Source organism: Acomys minous (assembly GCF_964271855.1).
Source record: "Acomys minous genome assembly, chromosome: 5".
Taxonomy (NCBI): domain Eukaryota; kingdom Metazoa; phylum Chordata; class Mammalia; order Rodentia; family Muridae; genus Acomys; species Acomys minous.
The window spans coordinates 97,136,832-97,155,792 of NC_140494.1; the positions used below are offsets into that span (position 1 = coordinate 97,136,832).

Below are 18,961 nucleotides of genomic sequence, written 5' to 3' on the forward strand. Positions count from 1 at the left end.
TCTACACAGTGAGTCCAGGACAGCCAAGGCTATACAGAGAGACCCTGTCTTGAAAAACAAAACAATTTTGCTCATAGAAAATGCCCATGTAAGATTTAAAAATTTCCTTAAAACCCCTGTCTGTCTGTCTTCTTTCCTTCCATTTTGGGACAGGGTCTTGATGTGTTGACTAGGCTGACTTCAGACTTGTGGGAATCCACAGACAGTTTCCTAATGCTGGGATTACAAGTTTGCACCACCATAATGTTTTTATAAACAAACTCTTTGACTCCCTGGGCTTATTTTGATTTTGCTTAATTCTTTTGTGTTTTCATGTAATGCATGCGAGGGTATGCATGCATGTGTGAGTGTGCTCATGGGTGCATGTGTATGGGGGTGTGCACACACGTGTGTGTGTATGTGTGTGTGTGTGTGTGTGCAAATGCTTGTGGGCATGTGAAGGACCTCGAGGTTGGTGCCACTCTTCACCTTGTTTTCTGGGGCAGCGTCTCTCACTGAACCTGGAGCTTGCCCTGTCAGAGAGAATGACTCAGCCTGTGAGCTCCCTGATCTATGTCTCTGTGCAGACCCATTCTCCTAGGTCTGGCCTTTCCACTGGTGCTGGGGATATGAACTCAGACCCTCACAGTCAACCCAGCCAGAGCGGTACCCGCTGAACCTTCTCCCCAGCTCCTGCCTTGTTGTTGTTAAAACCTTCAGTGATCACTTTTTGGAACTATCTAGGATAAAGCCACATTTTTAAAGCCTATGAGATAACATTACAGAATAAGTATTTTCTAATATGTAGACAGTAACAAGCAAAAGAGGGAAATATTCATAAGTTCTGGGTGTCACCTGAAGTATTAGAAGGCAAAATGCTCTTCTCCCCCGCAAAGTTTTACAGTATATGTTCGCCTGAGAACATGGGGAGGGAATGGGAAAATGACTTACGCAGAAAGGGCAGCCTGTGAGTGAGGCCTGAAAATGGGTGGCTTTTCTTATCTGTTGTGTTAGTTTACATTCTAAAATTGGTGATGTTCTGCTGCCCCCTTGTGTCCAGGTTCACACACAGGCATGATCTACACAGCGTACAAACTAAATAGAATGCCAGCTAAGAAGCCCAGGTAAACAGGTTAGAAGAAAGGAATCTTGCATTCTCAGTTAAAAGGATCACATGCTTTGAAATCAATTTGGTTTCAAAAAGACCTCAGGTCTTAGAATGAAGGGTACCATGTCATTTATTTTGTCATCTGTGACAGTGTCGCCTTGACAGAGCCTCAACATAGAAAATTATCTTCAAAACCGGCTGGAGCATTCTCACATCAACTAGGGGAGCCCACCGACAACGAGGACCTCTCTTCAGTATTCGATCTTCTCAATCTCATCCATGTCTTCTGGGTCGAGTTGCTTAATATTGCTGTCTGAAAGAAAGAGAGAGAAAGGAACCAGTTTCATCCTTGGTCCTAAATGGAAGTTCAGGCCAGCAGTGATGCATTTCTGAAGACAGTGACACCTTTGAAAATACACACCCAAAGCAGGGTGTGTGGCGCACACCTTTAATCCAAGCACTGAGGAAGCAGAGGCAGGTGGATCTCAGTGAGTTTGAAGCCAGGCTGGTCTCCAGAGCGAGCTCCAGGACAGCCAAGACTATATAGTGAGACCCTGTCTGAAGAAATGAAGAAAAAGCCCTCCTCCTGTGGCATTTTGTACAGAAAGGCCAAGATGAGTAACCCACACTCGCCAAATAGCTGACCCACATAAACAAAAACAGCAGCAAATGGACTACATCCATAAAGTGCATATCTGGGTCCCTTGAGCAAAAAAGAGGCTCAGTAAGAAAAGCCGGGGAGGCCCAAGCCTTCTCACTGTAGTTACTTCAGCACAGCAGTCGTGGCCTTCGTGGGTGCACCTCACCCTGCCACTCCAGGTATCTCAAGATGGGGAGCCTGAGCAATTTATTGAAGGGTCAGTGGGATGTGCAGCAGTCGGCCTGAAGACCTTTACAAATCCTGTGCCAAGTGTCCCATGAGCCAGTTCCTGGGGGCTGCCCACTGCTTCCATCAAAGATCCATTCAAGATGATGGGACTTCATGGCTTTTAGCCTTGTGCCCTGCCCATGTCTGTGCTCTCTTGGGCTTAGGGTAAATTTTTGTTTGTTTTCTTTCAATACCGACTATCACTATGTAGCTCTGCCTGTCTTTGAACTCACAGAGATCCTCCTACCTCTGCCTCCTGAGTGCCAGCATTAAAAGCATGTGCCACTACACTTGGCTTTGGGCACAGGCAGGGAGGAGGTGGAGCTATCGGGTGACACAACCCTGGATGTAGCCGTGAGTGCACTCTGCCAGTCTGGGGCCCGGCAGGAGAGCTGAGCCTGCTTGTTAGGTGTGGGGCTGGAAAAGAAGTCAGGACTGTCCTGTCTGAGAGGGTGAGACAAAGAAGGGGAAACCACACATAAAACAGGAAGTTGGGACACGATAAATCCTAAAGTGCACCATTACTTTGTGGTATCATTCTATGGGCAGAAAAGTCCACAGATTGTAGAATGCGCTCCTGTGAATTCTAATTGACACTCAAGCTTCTGTTCAGCAAGCATAAGGGAGCTGTGTAACCACCTGACCTGGGCTACGACTCTCATCCTATGAGTTAGAAGCTTTCTCCTCATGGACTCTGTGTGACACAAGCCCCCTCACAGCCCAACTGCACCTACTGTGGCCGTGAAAGCCTGCTACTTACTGAAGTGGTCCTGTATTTTCATAAGCAGCGGCAGCTTGTCCACTTCAATCATGTTGAAGGCGAGACCTTTTTTCCCAAAGCGTCCTGTCCGCCCTATACGGTGGAGGTAGGTCTCATAGTCTGGCTCTTCTGATTGGTTTACAGGAAGGTCAAAGTTCACAACAATGGTAACCTGCTTCACATCAATTCCTAAGAGAAAAAAAAAAAACTATAGCATTTTCTTCCAATATTTTCTCTAGGACAAATCCACCAAGAACTGCATTTGCCAAAGGAATTCTCACCAGTAGAGAAAATTTGAAAATCCAAACTGTCATAAAATAGCTCAGTTTGGTTATAAGCTGTGATGTCTGTAAAGCTAGTAAGAGTGATAATGAAGGTTAATTCTGCATAAATCTAAATAGGTACAAAGCATGTATATGTATACACTGAGTGGGGGAGCGGGGCCCTTCCTACTTCTGTGGGGCTATGCCCCCTGCAGGCCTGCAGGTCCAGAGTTTCCTGACTCATTACAGGTGGCAGCTCCATTCCATAACACAGCTATGTTTTCTTTCTTTTCTTTTAGTTTTTTTTCAAGACAGGGTTTCTTTGTGTAACAGTCCTGCCTGTCCTGGACTCGCTTTGTAGACCAAGCTCCTCGAATTCACAGCGATCCATCTGCCTCTGCCTCCCGAGTGCTGGGATTAAAGGCGTGCACCCCCCCCCCCCCCAGCTCACAGCTATGTTTTCATCAGGTTCTCCTTCTTCCTCTTTTTTTAAATCTCTCGTCTCTTCTCCCATTCCCCTAACGTCTCATAGGATGGTCAGCACCCAGGGCCAGAGCACTTGTGCTCAGAGCCTGGAATACATGTTCCTCAAGCCCTCGCGTTCTATCTCAGTTACAAGGACTAGCCATTTTCTTGCCTACTGAACTGCTCTACTGGCTAGTGATGTGGCTCAGTGGAAGCATATCCACCTAGCAAGCACAGGACCCTGGACTAAAAAAAAGTCTGCTGGGTATGGTGGCACATGCCTTTAATCCCAGAGGCAGGCAGATCGATGTGAGTTCAAGGACAGCTTGGTGGTCTACAATGCAAGTCCAGGACAGCCAAGGCTACACAGAGAAACCCTGTGTTGAAAGAAAAAAAAAGTCTGAACTGTTTTCCTTTCTTCAATACCTATCAGCCTTAGCGCTGCCTAGGGTACTTCCACGCTCTTGGGGCCTTCCACGCCCACTGATGGGCTGCCCACATCACGATCTTGCCCTCTCTGCTCTGAGCCTTCATCTTGGAGCATCCCTTGCACCCCGACTCTTTTTCCCCCCTAGGGCCCAGGATTGTTCAGTCCAGAAAGAAAACCACAAAACCTTATATGACCATTCATACTTAGTCAATTTAAAAAAAAAATGCAGTTCCTCAGTCATACTACAGTGTTTCAAATGCTCAAGAGCTGATACAGTTAATGGCCACCATCCAGTGAGCACAAAGTCCCTCGGGGGTAGCCCCAGGCAAGAACAGTTCCCAAGGGTCAGTGGCTTCACCCTTTTTCAGGCAGGCTACGCTTTCAAAAGACAAAGGCTTCAGATACAGCAGGCCCTTCCTTCTATTTGCTAAACTCCAAATGACCTATAGAACACGGTCCAAGCAAGGATGTGGGGAGGATGAAGAAAGAGGCAGCTCCCTTTCTTACTAAACCCCATCCCGCAACTGTAGGTTTAAAACCTGAAATAACTGAGATAACTGAGATAGTAATAATGTTGGCATTGTTTGTTATTAGTGAAATCAAAACCATGTGGAGATACTATACATGTGCATCTGAATTGCTGAAACAAACTGACGAGGTTAGTGAAGGACAAGACTGGGAAGCAATACAGTGGGAGCGCACCCTGCTGCTGGGAGGGCACAACGGCTGCAGCATGGTGGAGGAGCTGTGCAGTTTTCTTAGAAGCAGTCACACTGCGAGATACTTACCCAAGAGAAAGGAAAACGTTTTCGTGGATACAAGTGCCTGCATCTGAGTACTATAGATGCATTCAAAGTAACCCCTAGCCGCAGGCAATTCAAATGCCCAACTGGTAAATGACTATTAGTGGGGTACTATTCCCAATGAAAAACAACAAACTACTGTTGCATGTGACAAACAAAGCTAGATCAGCAGCATCATGTTACTTGGAAAAAGTCAGAGACAAAGGCTATAACTGTATGATTCAACTTAGGCGTCAGTGTGGAAGAGACAAAAATACACACAGCAACCTCATCGGCAGTTGCCAAAGGCTATGCCGAGAGGACATGACTGCTGAGAAAAAGGAGGCGAGGTTGGGGAGGAGGCAGGTGTAATGTGATTTTGCTTACAGAGGTGTTTACATGACTGTGCATGCAGCCCAACTCTACATTGCATTACACATACATTTCACGGGTAACACCCAACTTTCACATACCTCGGGCACAGACATTGGTTGTTATAAGAACCTTCTCTTTGCCATCTCGGAACCTCTGAATGATGGAAGCTCGCTGCTCCACTGTGAGTTCCCCACTTAGCAAGGACACCTGGTGGCCATCCTGCATCATCTCCACAGTCAGCCACTTGGCATTCCGGCGAGTCTATGAGAGAAATAAAAGCAGTGGTCAAAACAGACTGGCTCTTCCTGTTATGGTCATAGGCGCAGGGCATTCGCTGACTGGAAGTCTTAAGAGTCATGTTCTCTTAACCCAGTCAAGCTTTGGCCTTCTCTTCCACAAACTGATGACAGCAAACCAAACCAACACACACTGCCAGAGTTCTTTGCATGACCATTTGACTAACATCTTTATGTACACAAGAAGATGGCTACCCAATTTCCATTTCTCCCTCTTCTTTTTTGTTTCTGCTTCCGCTTCCTCCACCACCACCTCCTCTTCTTTCACTTCCTCTCCTTTTTCTTCCTCTTCTTCTTCCATTTCCTCTCCTCCTTCTTCTCTTCCTTCTTCCTACTTCCATTATCATCGTCCATCGTCGTCATCATCATCATCTCTTGGCCAGTTTACATGGCTATCCTGGGCAGAGCTCATCTTGTTTTCATTCTACAAAGGATTTCAGTTCTGTCCACATGCCAGTAGATGCCTAGTTCAGGGGATAAGTCTCAAGACCCTGCTCATAATGTTTAGTATGTTTACATGGTAGGGACGCAAATAAACCATATGTGCATGAAAAGTGTCAGAAAGAAGCAAAACACAAACCCACATTAAATAAGCACAGTGAGATATCAGTATTGAGTAACATCATAGATGTGGAGAAGCTGCAGGGAACTTTATGGTAGGAGCAGGGCCTCTAAGAGGAACCTTGTTTAACATCACACTTAAGGTCCTACCCCATCATCCAGCCCTCCTAAGTTTTACCCCAGAACTGGAGACTCCATTCAGAGATGTCTGAGGATGAAACTGATCACAGTGCCCGGCTAGAAGGCATTTATTAACAGTAGCGTCTCCCCATCCACTTGTATGAACATCTGTCCATGGCAAAGACACAGGCAGCAGGCTTACCTGGCAGAAGATGATGGCCTGGCCAATGGTGATGCCACCATAGATGTTACACAGCGCTTGGTATTTGTCTTTCCTGTTCTCACACAGCACATAATACTGCCGGATGTTGTTCAGGGTCAGTTCCTCTTTTCGCAACTTGATAACATTGGGGTCAGGAATGATTCGCTCAGCAAACTGCCATACAGAGTCCTCAAAGGTGGCTGAAAAGAGGAGCATCTGACATTCGGAGGGTAAAGCTCTGAAAGAAAGAAAGGAAGATGGCCATGGCCCAGCTACCCGACTGTCACTCTTCAAGCACTGCCATCAGCTGCTCTGTGCATACTTGTACATGTGCAGTACTGTGTGGCGTGATCAGTTCCACTTTCATGCAAAAGCCAAACATCCTGACTGTGAATCTCAGAGCAAAGCTTAGGAATACATTCTGGAGGGTCAACAGTCACTCAGGTCAATCTCCTGCCACTGTAAGATTCAGCAATCTCACACTGGATATATATCGAAAGGGAATGAAATGAACCACTTATTTAATTGTTTTAACTAAAAGAAAGGAAACGGAATCGAGGGAGGTATTGAGCAACTAACACAAATGCTCTAATTAGGATATAGTATTTTCCTGAGTTGGAAATAAAAGGGTCCTTTAAGAAGCTTCCCTTTGCCTCCTAAATTGTTCACTCTAAGACATAAACACATTAACTTGCTGGTTAGAGGCTGGCAAGAGGGAGTCTTCCTTGGCCTCTGGCCATAAGGAACAGTTGGATCCATTAACTTCAGGCAACTAAGCACATACTATCAGGAGACTAGGGCAGAAACTCCAGATTTGGAGATACCTTAATGGTAGGAAGAGATAAAATCACATGGCTGAAGGGAATGAGTCATAGGAAAACATGCATATTTCCTGGAATCCTCCTATCACCCCAGTCTGCCAGCAGCCAAGCCTTATGTCCTGAAAGGAGATCAGAGCACCACATAGTTCTAATGCCCCACCTGACAATCATCCTGGGATAAAGCTTCCAAGTTACATGTACACTGGGTTGTCTACTGGGATCCTCAGATTATCAAAGAATGGGCAAGCACTGCCAGATAGGAAGAAGTGGGGTCCACCTTCTGTGAAATACAGACGCAGCAGCAGCAAACAAACAAAACAGGAGAACTGGGCTGGAGAGACTCAGAGGTTAAGAGCACTGGCTTCTAAAGGCCCTAAGTTCAATTCCCAGTAACCACATGGTGGCTCACAATCATCTATAATGAAATCTGGTGCCCTCTTCTGGCATGCAGGCACACATGCAGACAGAATACTGTATAAATAATAAACAAAACTTTAAAAAACAAAACAACAACACAACAACAACCGGAGAACTGGCCAATTCAGAAATGATGTTGAAAATGGAGGGGGATAGCTAAACCAAGACACCAACAACATGGCCCTGCAAAAAAATACTGAAATTAGCATCCTCAGAAGGGAAGGCAGATGTTGTATGTGTAGCACAAGAAAAGGAAATGATGGGAAAGAAAGAAGTAGAAAATGCCACCAGTAGGATCCAGGCAGGAAAGAGAAAGCTAAACTGCCATTTTAACTACAGACAGAAAATGCACAACAAAACAGATTAACATAGCACCCGGACTAACAGGCTTTAGGATGAGGCATTACAGACAGGGCCAATGTAGAGACAGACGTGTAGGTTTAGGGAAAGGAAGGCAGTGCTTCCAAAATTCTAAATCTGGCTTCCCCAAGACGCCAGTGCTGAGGGGAAAACAGTAGTCTGTCAGTTGTCTCAGCCACCGCACCCAAATGAGCATGCGTGACTGTGCTGTCCCTAGTCTCTATCTCCGTAACACTTTATAGCACAGCTTCCTAAACTGTGGGCTGTGGCCCCATCTGGGGTTGTGTCCTGCATGTGGGGGATGTGAAATAGTCTGCAACTCAGTAAAAGGTATATGAGCAGACAAAGATCAACAATTAATTCAAACTCAAGCACATGTTTCTATCAGAGCTTGCCTGGGCTGCACAGTGACCTCACTCTCGTCTTGTTTCTGAGCACGTGGCATGTGCACTTGGTGCTGTGCATGCCACCAAAGCCACACAAAATGCTGACAAATGCTGCCCGGGACACGTGGCTCCAATTGGTCTCCTCTGTATGCTTTTGAGTTCCCTACGCAGCTTCCTGCTCTTATGGACACATCCCTTCGTTATGTTCTTATCACATTAGGGTGTTATAATTGTTGCACTGTTTGATTTTTAAGACTGCTGAGCTTCTGACTTGAGCTTGATTTAAAAAAAAATATTAACTGTGGCTTGGGGTTAGGAAAAAAATTTCTAGAAATTTCCAAAATGGCACGAGACATATTTGCTATTTGTATTACATACTTATGCAAAGTGGTATTCTCAGCATTGGCAATTAAAAAATCAATCAATTTCGGAAAAATATTGAATATATTTTTAGACAAGATTTAATTCTTAATATAAAGACAAAAGGCATATCCATCTCATCACTATGCAAATTTGTTTTATATGCATACTAACACACTGTTTTTTAAATAAATCTGTTTATGACCTATTTTCAGTAAATGCTTGATATATATACTTATATCATGTACCTAAATATCTGGAGTCATGTAAAAATTTCTTCCATGAAAATGAGTCCCAAGTAGAGAAATTTTAGGAGCTGGTTTATACAACTCTAAATGGGATGTTGCCATCAGATCCTTCACATCAGAGCTCAGACAACAGGAAAGTAGATGCAGAAAGAGTGTAAATCCAGAGGGGACAGAGGACAACAGGAGACCAAGGTCCTCTTGAGTAAGGCTCATATGTACTCACAGAGACAGAAGCAGCAAGCACAGGGCTGATATGGGTCTACACCAGATCCTTTGCACATATATATATAAAATAGCTTTCAGCTTAGAATTTTTATGGGAGTCTGAGTGTGAGAACAAGTGGGTCTCTGATTCTTGTGCCTGCACTTGGGACTCTTCCCTCCATTGGTTTGCCTTGTCCAGCCTCCATGTGATGGGTTTCACTTTATCCTATTATATTTTATTTTGTTCTATTTGGTTGTTATCTTTTAGAGGCCTGTTCTATTCTAATGAGAGACAGAAAGGGAGTAGATGGGAGGGCAGGGAAAGGGAGGAGAGGAGGAACAGGGAGGAGTGGATGGAGGGAAAACTGTCATCAGGATGTACTGCATGAGAAAAGAATCTATTTTTAATAAAAAGAAAAAAGAGGCCTCATCTATGGATCTAAATAAAATGTCTTTCAAGTAAACAAATGCAGAAGTGCTGGTAACAGGTGACACATTTCTTTCAGTGTGAGAACTGACTGACTCAAATCTATGATGATTTCGACCACCCTTTCATACACGCATATCCCGACCACAGAAACATGCCCATGTCAAACATGTCGGTCATGCCTGTGATCTTAGCATTTAGGAGGCTGAGCTAGGACTGCCATGAGTTTGAGGACAAGCTGGGTTATACAGTTAGTCCCAGATCAGCCTGGGGTACAGAGAAAGAGTCTTTCTTCACACACAGACAGACAGACAGACAGACAGACAGACAGACAGACACACACACACACACACACACACACACACACACAGAGTAAGAGACTTCATTTTTAAGAATAGAGATGATATTTATGAACTTTTCATAAACAAAATGAAAAACAGGTCTGCTCATGCCTTATCCAAATATAAACTAGCAGTAGAGTATAAATACAAATTCTGGCAAATTCTATTCACCTAAGGAGTTTATGAAAGTCCTTAGCAATCCAAACAAAACCAGTACCAACAGCTTCATGACTTGCATACTTTGCAACTGACATCTTACAAAGCAGCTAATATCTGACCCTCAATACTGGGCCTTTCATTATCAAATGCTCTGGCCACTTTTCAGTTTAAAGTTTGAACTTGGTAAGATCTTTGAACTGTGAAGACATGTGCTCATATGCTGACTATCACTGTTGGTGGCTCTGGCCTGGAATTGCTCTGCTTGGCCTCAAACTAACTCATCAATCTGTTCTAATCTTCTGGCTTCTTCTCATTTTCTGGTTTGTTCTATCTTCACCTGAGTTCTCTCTCTCTCTGCAATCCAACTCTCTGTTCCTGTCCTGGTAAAAACTGCCTCATCTCTCTGGAAAAACTGCCTCTTAAGTAGCTCCCTTTCCCCTCTCTTCTCCTGAGAACGGGGTGTACTCTATTCTGTCAAATCTTCTCTGATTCATCACCTTTTCTGCCACTCAATTAGACATCACTTTTAAACACAGGTGCTTCCTTCTACAGGCTAATTTTACCTTTGTTTGGGATTAAAGGCATGTACCACCACACCTGGACCTAAGCTTTTCTTTACCTGATACCTGCTCTATACCAGGCTGACCTTGAATTCAGATCTGCTTGCCCCTGTCTCCTGGATTAAAGGCGTGTTTGTATTCCAGCTGGATCACACAGACCTAGAAGAAGATCTTTGGATGTGATCTCTTGCCAGCTGGAGCACATAGCCCTAGGAGGTCTTTGGATGTGATATCTTGCCAGAACAGCCATGTCCTGAATGAATATTTTTCTGCAAAAGCCCAGAGCCAAATTGGAGGTGAAGATGGCAAGAAATTAAGCAGTGAAAGTAATTAGGAAGAGGAGACACAGACACACACACAATTCGCCACTTGAGACAAGAGTGCCCAGGAGGAAAGGATGAATGTAAAGATTACCTTTGGATACGAATACTCTGGTCCGAGAATCCTTGGGTGTCGATCATCACATCTGCTTCATCCAGGACAAACACACGAATCTTAGTCAAATCAATCAATTTTCGCTTGAAACACCAATCTAGGACAGTCCCGGGAGTACCGATTATAATCTGTTTGGTGACTTCAGTGCCTCTAGGAACTGTGGAGAAAGGGGTTTTAAGTGTTCCCATAGATGAAAACAACCACACTCAACTCTAACCGGACACAAGTCAGGGTGACATGTGCAAGCCCTGAAGGCTATGGGCGTAGTTAAATTCTGCAGAATTTTAGGATAGATTTCCAAGTTTCTAGGTTTATGGTACTAAAAGCCCTATATATTTGGTTGTGCTCTGTGGTCGTTTAAGCTATGCTTGGATACGCAGGATATAGTGGCGTCCTGTAGGCCCAGCCCCTCAGGAGGCTGATGTGAGAGGATCACTTGCTCACGTAAGTTTAGGGCCACCCTGGGCAACACAGTGAGACCCTGTCTCATAGCAACCAAGCAACCAAAACAAAACAAAGCAAAAAAACACCCACCCCCACCACCCCCACCGCCACCCCCACCAAACCTCAAACCAAAAGCAAAGCAAACAAACAGAAACCACATTTGGCATTTCTATTGTTCTATGGAGACAATGGCACAAAGGTGGGGAAACCAGTTAGGTATGGCAGTACAGGGAGGGAAGGAACAGCCAGCTGCTCTGGAGGGGTGAAGCTCATGGCCAGCCCGCTACTGCATGAGCTGAGAGACCCCATTTCAGCTACAGGGATGACATACACTGTGTGGGATACACTGAGGATGGGAGCACTCACCTACCCTGCACAAGGCCCCAGCGTTTTTCTACAGCACCCTCACCCCCCGAAATAAAACAAAACTCTACAAACTGCAAAGCTTTTCCAAATGGGAAACAAGGATAATGTTTTCAGTAACCGGCCAGATGTAAAAACCACGGGATGCTGTGAGGCTACGCAGGAGGCGGTGGGCTATGCTTCCATTTTGTGAACTCTCACTGCAGATAGAGGAGCTCAAAGAGTGAAGGCTGGCTTTTTGCCTTTCTCTGGAGGGCAAAGAAGGGCAAACTTCCATCTCCTAATCTTCCATCCTTTAAAGTTTCATTTTACATGACAAGCATGTAATATTTTAATGGGAAAAAAATCTCCAGATAAAACTTGTGTGGCACAAAATCACCAAGTTTCAAGAAGCAGACTATAGGAAAGCCAGCCTCTTGCAAGATGTGGAAATAAGGTACTGCCTGCTGTGTACTCGTTACACTTCAGGCTGTGCCAGTGCTACAGTCTGTGTCCCCGATTTACTGACACCACCCCGCTTCAGAGACGGGAAGGCAGAGAAGTTATAACCACTTTGCGAGGTGTCAAGGCAGGGTTTAACAAACAGCCAGGACAGGCTGATTGGTACATACTTCGATTTCCTCGAATGGCATACATCACTTCAACATCCACACAGAATTTCCCCATCCTTTCAACCACACGGCCAGTCTGCAGAGCCAGTTCATAGGTAGGAGCCAGGCAGAGGCACTGCGGGATAGAAGAGGGGAGGAGGAAGAGTCACACAAGCCACTGTTCACATTGGAATCGCCGTGAAATGCTGTATATGAGGAGGCATAGAAATGACACTGAGGAGTTATGCTGTGGGAAGCATTTTAATTTGAGTATGATTTGACAGCTGATAAGTACTTGTTAGGTTTGAGGTGAATACACACACACACACACACATATGAGAGAGAGAGAGAGAGAGAGAGAGAGAGAGAGAGAGAGAGAGAGAGAGAGAGAGAGAGAGAGAGAGATGGGGTGCTGAAGGACAGAGAAATAGCAACTTTATACATTCCTCTCTACAAGGCTATTCCAAAACACAAGTGTCTGGTCACTGTGTTTTGATGGAGAGAAAAAGGATGTAGGGAGCAGGGAATCCACAAGGAAGGCAAGACAAATCACAGCTTGGGCAACACCTAGCACCTCTTGCTTGCCCGTCAGAGTCTGCCTGTTTCCAGCACGCTGTGCTTAACTCACATTGTAAGTATGTACTCCCGCCAGAATAATATGGCCCCTACTCCCATTTGCTAGGCCACCTCCCACAGAAGTCGTGATCGTTGAATGAAGACGCTGATTAAAGAAACGGGTGGTATTTTGTGCGTCATGTTCAGGATCTATGGTAGAAAAGGCCACTACAAAAGTGCTAAAAATTGAATCCCAGCACTCGGGAGGCAGAGGCAGGCAGATCACTGTGAGTTTGAGGCCAGCCTGGTCTACAAAGCGAGTCCAGGACAGCCAAGGCTACACAGAGAAACCCTGTCTCAAAACAAAACAAAACAAAAAAGTGCTAAAAAATAGTTTCCACACATTTTCAACTCATGGGCTCAAGCATAGCTCTCTTGCATAATTTTGATCAATACCATATTTTAAATATAAATTTCAGCAACCTTATCTGGAAAGTACACTTTCTGTGTTTGGCTTCCATCATGTGTGTCTAGAGCTTATAGGAGTCACGGGACAGTTGCTGAGAAAGGCTTTTAGCACATATGGGAAGTCAGCCTATGAAAGAACTAGGTGAGCGCCCTCTGCAGGAAACAGGGAAAGAGTACCAGATCCTCCTGAGGCCAGGAGAACCGTGAGCTGGGTGTCTTGACCAGTGGGTGACACTTCTCCCGGGAAGATGCCTTTCTCCCCAAGAGTCTCTGATAAATGAGTGGGGTGAAATGAATGACCTTCTGGCCCTACAACTAAGTAGCCACCATCACTATATTCTTACTTATCCAAACATAGCACCAAAAGGTATGTGGTTTTGCTGTCTCCACATGCTGATCTTAGGAGAAAGACAGTCACTCACTCACTCACTCATCATGAATGGTCTCTACAATCCAGGCAGTCTGCCGGGTGTGATGAGTCAAGTGTGCGCAGACCAGTGACGATCTATACCTTTCAAGTGCTGCCTTTACAGGAAGGAAACAGACTCAGGGAGACTTACTAACCTGCCCCGATCCTCAGCTAGGCGGACAGAGGTGGCAAGGCTGGGATCCTCAGCTGGGTGGACAGAGGTGGCAAGGCTGGGATCCTCAGCTGGGTGGACAGAGGTGGCAAGGCTGGGATCCTCAGCTGGGTGGACAGAGGTGGCAAGGCTGGGATCCTCAGCTGGGTGGACAGTGGTGGCAAGGCTGGGATCCTCAGCTAGGTGGGCAGTGGTGGCAAGGCTGGGATCCTCAGCTGGGTGGACAGTGGTGGCAAGGCCGGGATCCTCAGCTGGGTGGACAGTGGTGGCAAGGCTGGGATCCTCAGCTAGGTGGACAGTGGTGGCAAGGCCGGGATCCTCAGCTAGGTGGACAGTGGTGGCAAGGCCGGGATCCTCAGCTGGGTGGACAGAGGTGGCAAGGCTGGGATCCTCAGCTAGGTGGACAGTGGTGGCAAGGCTGGGATCCTCAGCTAGGTGGACAGTGGTGGCAAGGCTGGGATCCTCAGCTGGGTGGACAGAGGTGGCAAGGCCGGGATCCTCAGCTGGGTGGACAGTGGTGGCAAGGCCGGGATCCTCAGCTGGGTGGACAGTGGTGGCAAGGCTGGGATTGGAGGCAGCTGGACTCTAAGGCTGGTGCTGCACATCACTATATCATATTCTACCCCATGCTCTAGGATTTTATGAAGGTGCCTATTCTGCACCTCGTTGAAGTAATCATATGTTTTCAGAAGGAGCAGATGCTGCTTACACACACTGCTGGCACTGCAGTTACAATTATTTCCACCACAGCCCTTCCTTACCTGTGGAAACAATTCCAAAGCATTCACTCTGCTTAGCATTGCTAAGACAAAGGCAGCTGTTTTACCCGTTCCGGACTGGCTCTGTGCTATGAGGTTCTGGGGACTGTGAAAAGGAGAAGACAACTGGATATAAACTGAATACAAGATTCTGGGTATAAACAGACGAACCCCCAAAACAGCCAACGTGGAGGACCACTCCTCTGTACACTCACGGGTGTGCAAGCATCATGGGGAGGGCCATCTCTTGGATTTTGGATGGTCTATTAAATCCCATTGCGTAAATCCCTTTTAGTAACTCTTCCTTTCTGTAAAATAGATGATAGATAGATAAATAGGTAGTTTCTCAAACACACAAAGCCTCTGCTGGTCAGCAGCCTCATTAATACGTGTACCAGTGGCTTTCAGAAACCCACACTTGAAAGGTGTACTTCTGAGGTAAGCCACTTTGCAACTGAGCACTGTCACTTTTCTATGATATGGTACCTGACACGTGTAAGAGATTTATTTTAGTTCATGGTTTAAGAAGGGGTAAAGACCAATATGGCGGGGAGGGCATGGTGGTGAGGGTGCAAGGCTATTGGCCTCATTGTGCCTGTAGTTAGCTGCTTTCTCCTTTCCTGCATTTTACTCAGTCAGAGATTCCCAGGAGACAGTGCCACCCATAGGCAGGGTGCTCTTTCCTCCTCACCTAAACCCCACTGGAAACACCCTCAGAGAGACACCCAGATGAGTGTGACCTAGGTCATTTCCAAACCCAGTGAACTACAAGCAATGAAAGTAACACTTAGAAATACATTATTTATGCCTCAGCACTGCCCCCCCCAGCCCCCCACCAACTACGTACAACTATGCCTCAAGTTGGACTACTGAAATAATAAGCCAGGCTAGAAGCCTAGCTTAAGGGAAGGAGTAAAGGCCTCGGGCCAAACCTTCTGTTAGGGAGATGGTGCGGATGAGGACTCATCTGATAAAAGGAGTATGTCCATTTACAACAAGTGTTATTTTTCCATAAAACTGGGGAACAAAGTGACATGTGTGGTTTAGTTTCTTTTTATAAGTGACAGAAATATTCAGAAAAGAAAAAAGTATCGAAGCAATTCTTTTAACATTTCTCTCAGATTCGTTATCTGATAATCTCATCTAGAGGATGCAGGAACCTCCAATGCGTCTTTCCTGTTCTCCTCTGCAAAATGCCAGAATGACAACAGCACAAGCAGGCAGGGGCCGTTACACCGTTCCTGAGTCACTGGGACATTTCTAAGTTCTTTTTTTTTTTCCTTTTTATTCTTTTTTCTCCGTCTCTTCCTCCTCCTCCTCCTCCTCCTCCTCCTCCTCCTCCTCCTCCTCCAAGATAGGGTCTCTCTGTGTAGCTTTAGCAGTCCTAGAACTGTCTCTGTAGACCAGGCTGGCCTCGAACTCATAAAAGATCACCTCTCTCTGCCTCCCAAGTGCTGGAATTAAAGGAACGTGCCACTGTGCCTAGCTATACTTGTTAATTTGGTATGTTGGTGGATGACTGGTGGCCACGTTTTAATCACAGGCCTCTCTACCACTTAGAAACTGTCTGGGCATCCGGATGTTAGATATTTTCCTTTATATAAGTTCATATGTTACCACATCTTCCTCTTGGAAACCAAATATTGGGTGTTCCCAATTGGGACCCTGGCAACAATTGCTAACCGAGAAACAGGAATGCAATCCTCCATAATCCATTTAATCTTTCAGATCCACAAACCATTTTTCTACTACAAAGTAAAGCTGTGCACTAAACACAGTACAGCAAGGCCTGGGATGAGCCGTCCAGCAGCTGCCCACACTCACTCACAGGCTCTTAATTCAAGTAATGGGGCCCCTGCAGCATTGGCAAAAGGTGTGTCTAGATTCACCTTTTGGGAGGTTGGCCAAACTGCTACCTAAATAGGGCCTTTCTGCCTACTGTGCATGGCAGGCAAAGTAAGCTGGGTTTGGTCACACCTATCTGCTACCTTTTCTTTTTGTTTGAATATATTTTCTTCATGTCAATTTCAGCCCTCGGGGATGAAAACTCATTTGAGAAAGCTACTCATTTTAATACCATTTGAAATACATTATGGTGAGAGAAGTAAAACTTTTATTTTTATAACTTTTTAAAAGGGGGGTAATGTTTCTCGATCACCAATGCCTGTGTCTGGATTCTGGTATGGATTGTGACAACATGGCTGTGCTTGGCTGGGTATCCCCCACGACTCCTGCAAGATTAAATATTTTCTATCAAAATGCGTTCAGTTTGCTAGGCAACTTGGAGATCCATCCAAGTGATCCTTGAGTTATATTCTAATTGCATGTAAAATTATAGGATCTGCCTTGATACTGCACACTAGAAAACGAAGGGGGCGCTGATGGTCTACAGCACGCCCAGCTTATTGATGCTTACGAGCATAAGCGTTCTCACACACCGAGAGTTAAGATACTCACAGCCGTAGCTCTTCAAACGTTTTCACTGAGTACAGCGGAGAGCTGGGATCCTTCTGTAAGACTTCCACTCTGTGGCTGGATTCTACCAAGGACTGACGGATTAGCTTGTTTAGGAGTGAATTGGCTGCCAAGTCCACTAGAAAAGCAAAACCCAAAGGTGCCATCAACCCTCCAGAATAGCATCTAAAATTGTTATCTCCCACTCAGCTTCGGTCTATAAAACAACTGCAGCTTATTCTCATCTTTTTCCTAAAAGAAAGTTCTAGAAGGAATGCCACAGCACTGAGAATTCCCTTTTCTTAGGCTCTGTTGCACCACCCCCTGACCTTGGGCAAACCAACATCTAATTGTAACAGGACCTAATCTTCCTTGCCAAACTGAAAATTCTTAATCCACTCGTTGCAGTTTTCATTTCAACTTAGTCTAAAGAAATATGCACCCTCCTAATTTAGCATTTTTTTTCTGATAGTACTCATTCAGAAGGAAAACAAAGATAGTCTTTTCCCAATGAAATCCTATTCATTAACACCATTAAAGCGATGATAAACCAAGCAATGCTAGCAGGTACATGCAAACAAACTTGTCTCCTACCTACATCATCTTCATCATCATCTTCTTCTGCGTTAAGAGAGCCGTCTAAGCGGGTGAAATAGAAATAGTAAATGTAAAGAAAAATGTTGAGCAAAAATACACAGTTGCATGCTTAAAATTTTTTTCACAGATTCTACAGTGTATGCAGACAGCCAAGTCCTGGGAGAGTAAAGTGACTGAGGAGGTGGAGGATCTTGGGTGTAAATTAAGGAAGCCAAAGCTATTTCAGCTGGCAGACACACGGTGGGGAAAGCAATGGTGTTTAATTGAGCCAGTAGGCTTTCGCCTAACAGCACTCACCTATGTTTGGGACTGTGGTACTCCTACTACCACGAAGGTTCTTCCTGGGGTGGACGAGATTTGAAAACTATTGAAAGGCACAAATTTCAACCAGTGTTAGGAAGCAGGACGTCAAGCAGGAAGTAGCCTAGTGCTATCCTTCAGCAGGGGCAGGGAAGCCCACCCCAAATGGCTTCCTTTGCAGCGTTAGGGGTTAATGATTTCATTTTAGGAATCGGTGTACTGTATGAATCATCAGACGCTAGGCTGGGAGTTTCCATGGTCTCTCTCCATAAGGTCTCTTAGTCTGAAAATGGGCATCACCTGGGTGATGGGGCGGTTTTACAACACCTACAAGGGGAAGGTAGCTATGAAAATGGAAAGCCAAACCATGAGAGAAGAGACAGGACCAGCAGCTGCGCGCTCTCTCTGGATTTCCAGGGGTCTCTGCCCTTTCAAATAAAAGGTCGCTCCTCTCTGGGAGTATCCTTTTCTGTGGCCCTTCCACCCAGCCCACACCTCCCCCCCCCCATCACTTGACAGACACCCCACTCTACACGCCAGCCGGTCGCTCCCCATCCCAGCGGACTTCCCTCGGGAGTCCCTGTTCTAGCCCCTGCCCCTGGGCCCTCCCCTGCTCAGCGGCAGTTACGTGGCCGTTCAGCCGCTCGCTCTCCGCCGCCCCAGCGTCGCCTCCCCAAAGTAACGACGCCATAGCTGCGGTCTCCGCTCTCGCCCCCGGCACGTGCAGCCACCCCCGCGCGGGGCAGGGCTCCGCTCAGCGGCCAATGGTCAGGCTCCAGGACCCGCGTTCGCCTCGCGACCACCCGTGGTGCGGCGCAGTGCGCAGGCGCGGGCCCGGCACGGAGCGGGCGGAGGGAGAGAGGTGCGGGGCGCAGCTGTGCGGGACAGCCGCGAGCTTTCCTTTTGGCCTGTCCGCCATCCGCCC

At 46.1% G+C, this 18,961-nt stretch overlaps 1 protein-coding gene across 1 annotated transcript; it reads right to left on the minus strand.

Moving 5' to 3' along the window:
• Positions 1 to 1,199: 1,199 nt before the first annotated feature.
• DDX25 (DEAD-box helicase 25) lies at positions 1,200 to 18,849 on the minus strand. Its single transcript, XM_084781130.1, has 12 exons — positions 18,665 to 18,849; positions 18,034 to 18,100; positions 17,734 to 17,778; positions 17,143 to 17,278; positions 14,901 to 14,993; positions 14,689 to 14,791; positions 12,345 to 12,459; positions 10,906 to 11,083; positions 6,210 to 6,447; positions 5,129 to 5,291; positions 2,716 to 2,904; positions 1,200 to 1,400 (listed from the first exon to the last, which is right to left on the minus strand). Exons 1-12 carry the CDS (start codon positions 18,725 to 18,727, stop codon positions 1,339 to 1,341), a joined length of 1,452 nt encoding a protein of 483 aa, XP_084637256.1. The 5' UTR covers positions 18,728 to 18,849; the 3' UTR covers positions 1,200 to 1,338.
• Positions 18,850 to 18,961: the final 112 nt, after the last annotated feature.

Excerpts from the sequence above, each read along its gene's own strand:
- DDX25 (XM_084781130.1), bottom strand. The coding sequence starts at position 18,727 with ATGGCGTCGTTACTTTGGGGAGGCGACGCTGGGGCGGCGGAGAGCGAG. Across the intron at positions 12,460-14,688 it reads CTTTGGAATTGTTTCCACAG|TGCCTCTGCCTGGCTCCTAC; the intron begins GTAAGGAAGGGC and ends TCTATCCCGCAG. Across the intron at positions 11,084-12,344 it reads TGCCATTCGAGGAAATCGAA|TTCCTAGAGGCACTGAAGTC; the intron begins GTATGTACCAAT and ends CTTTCTCCACAG.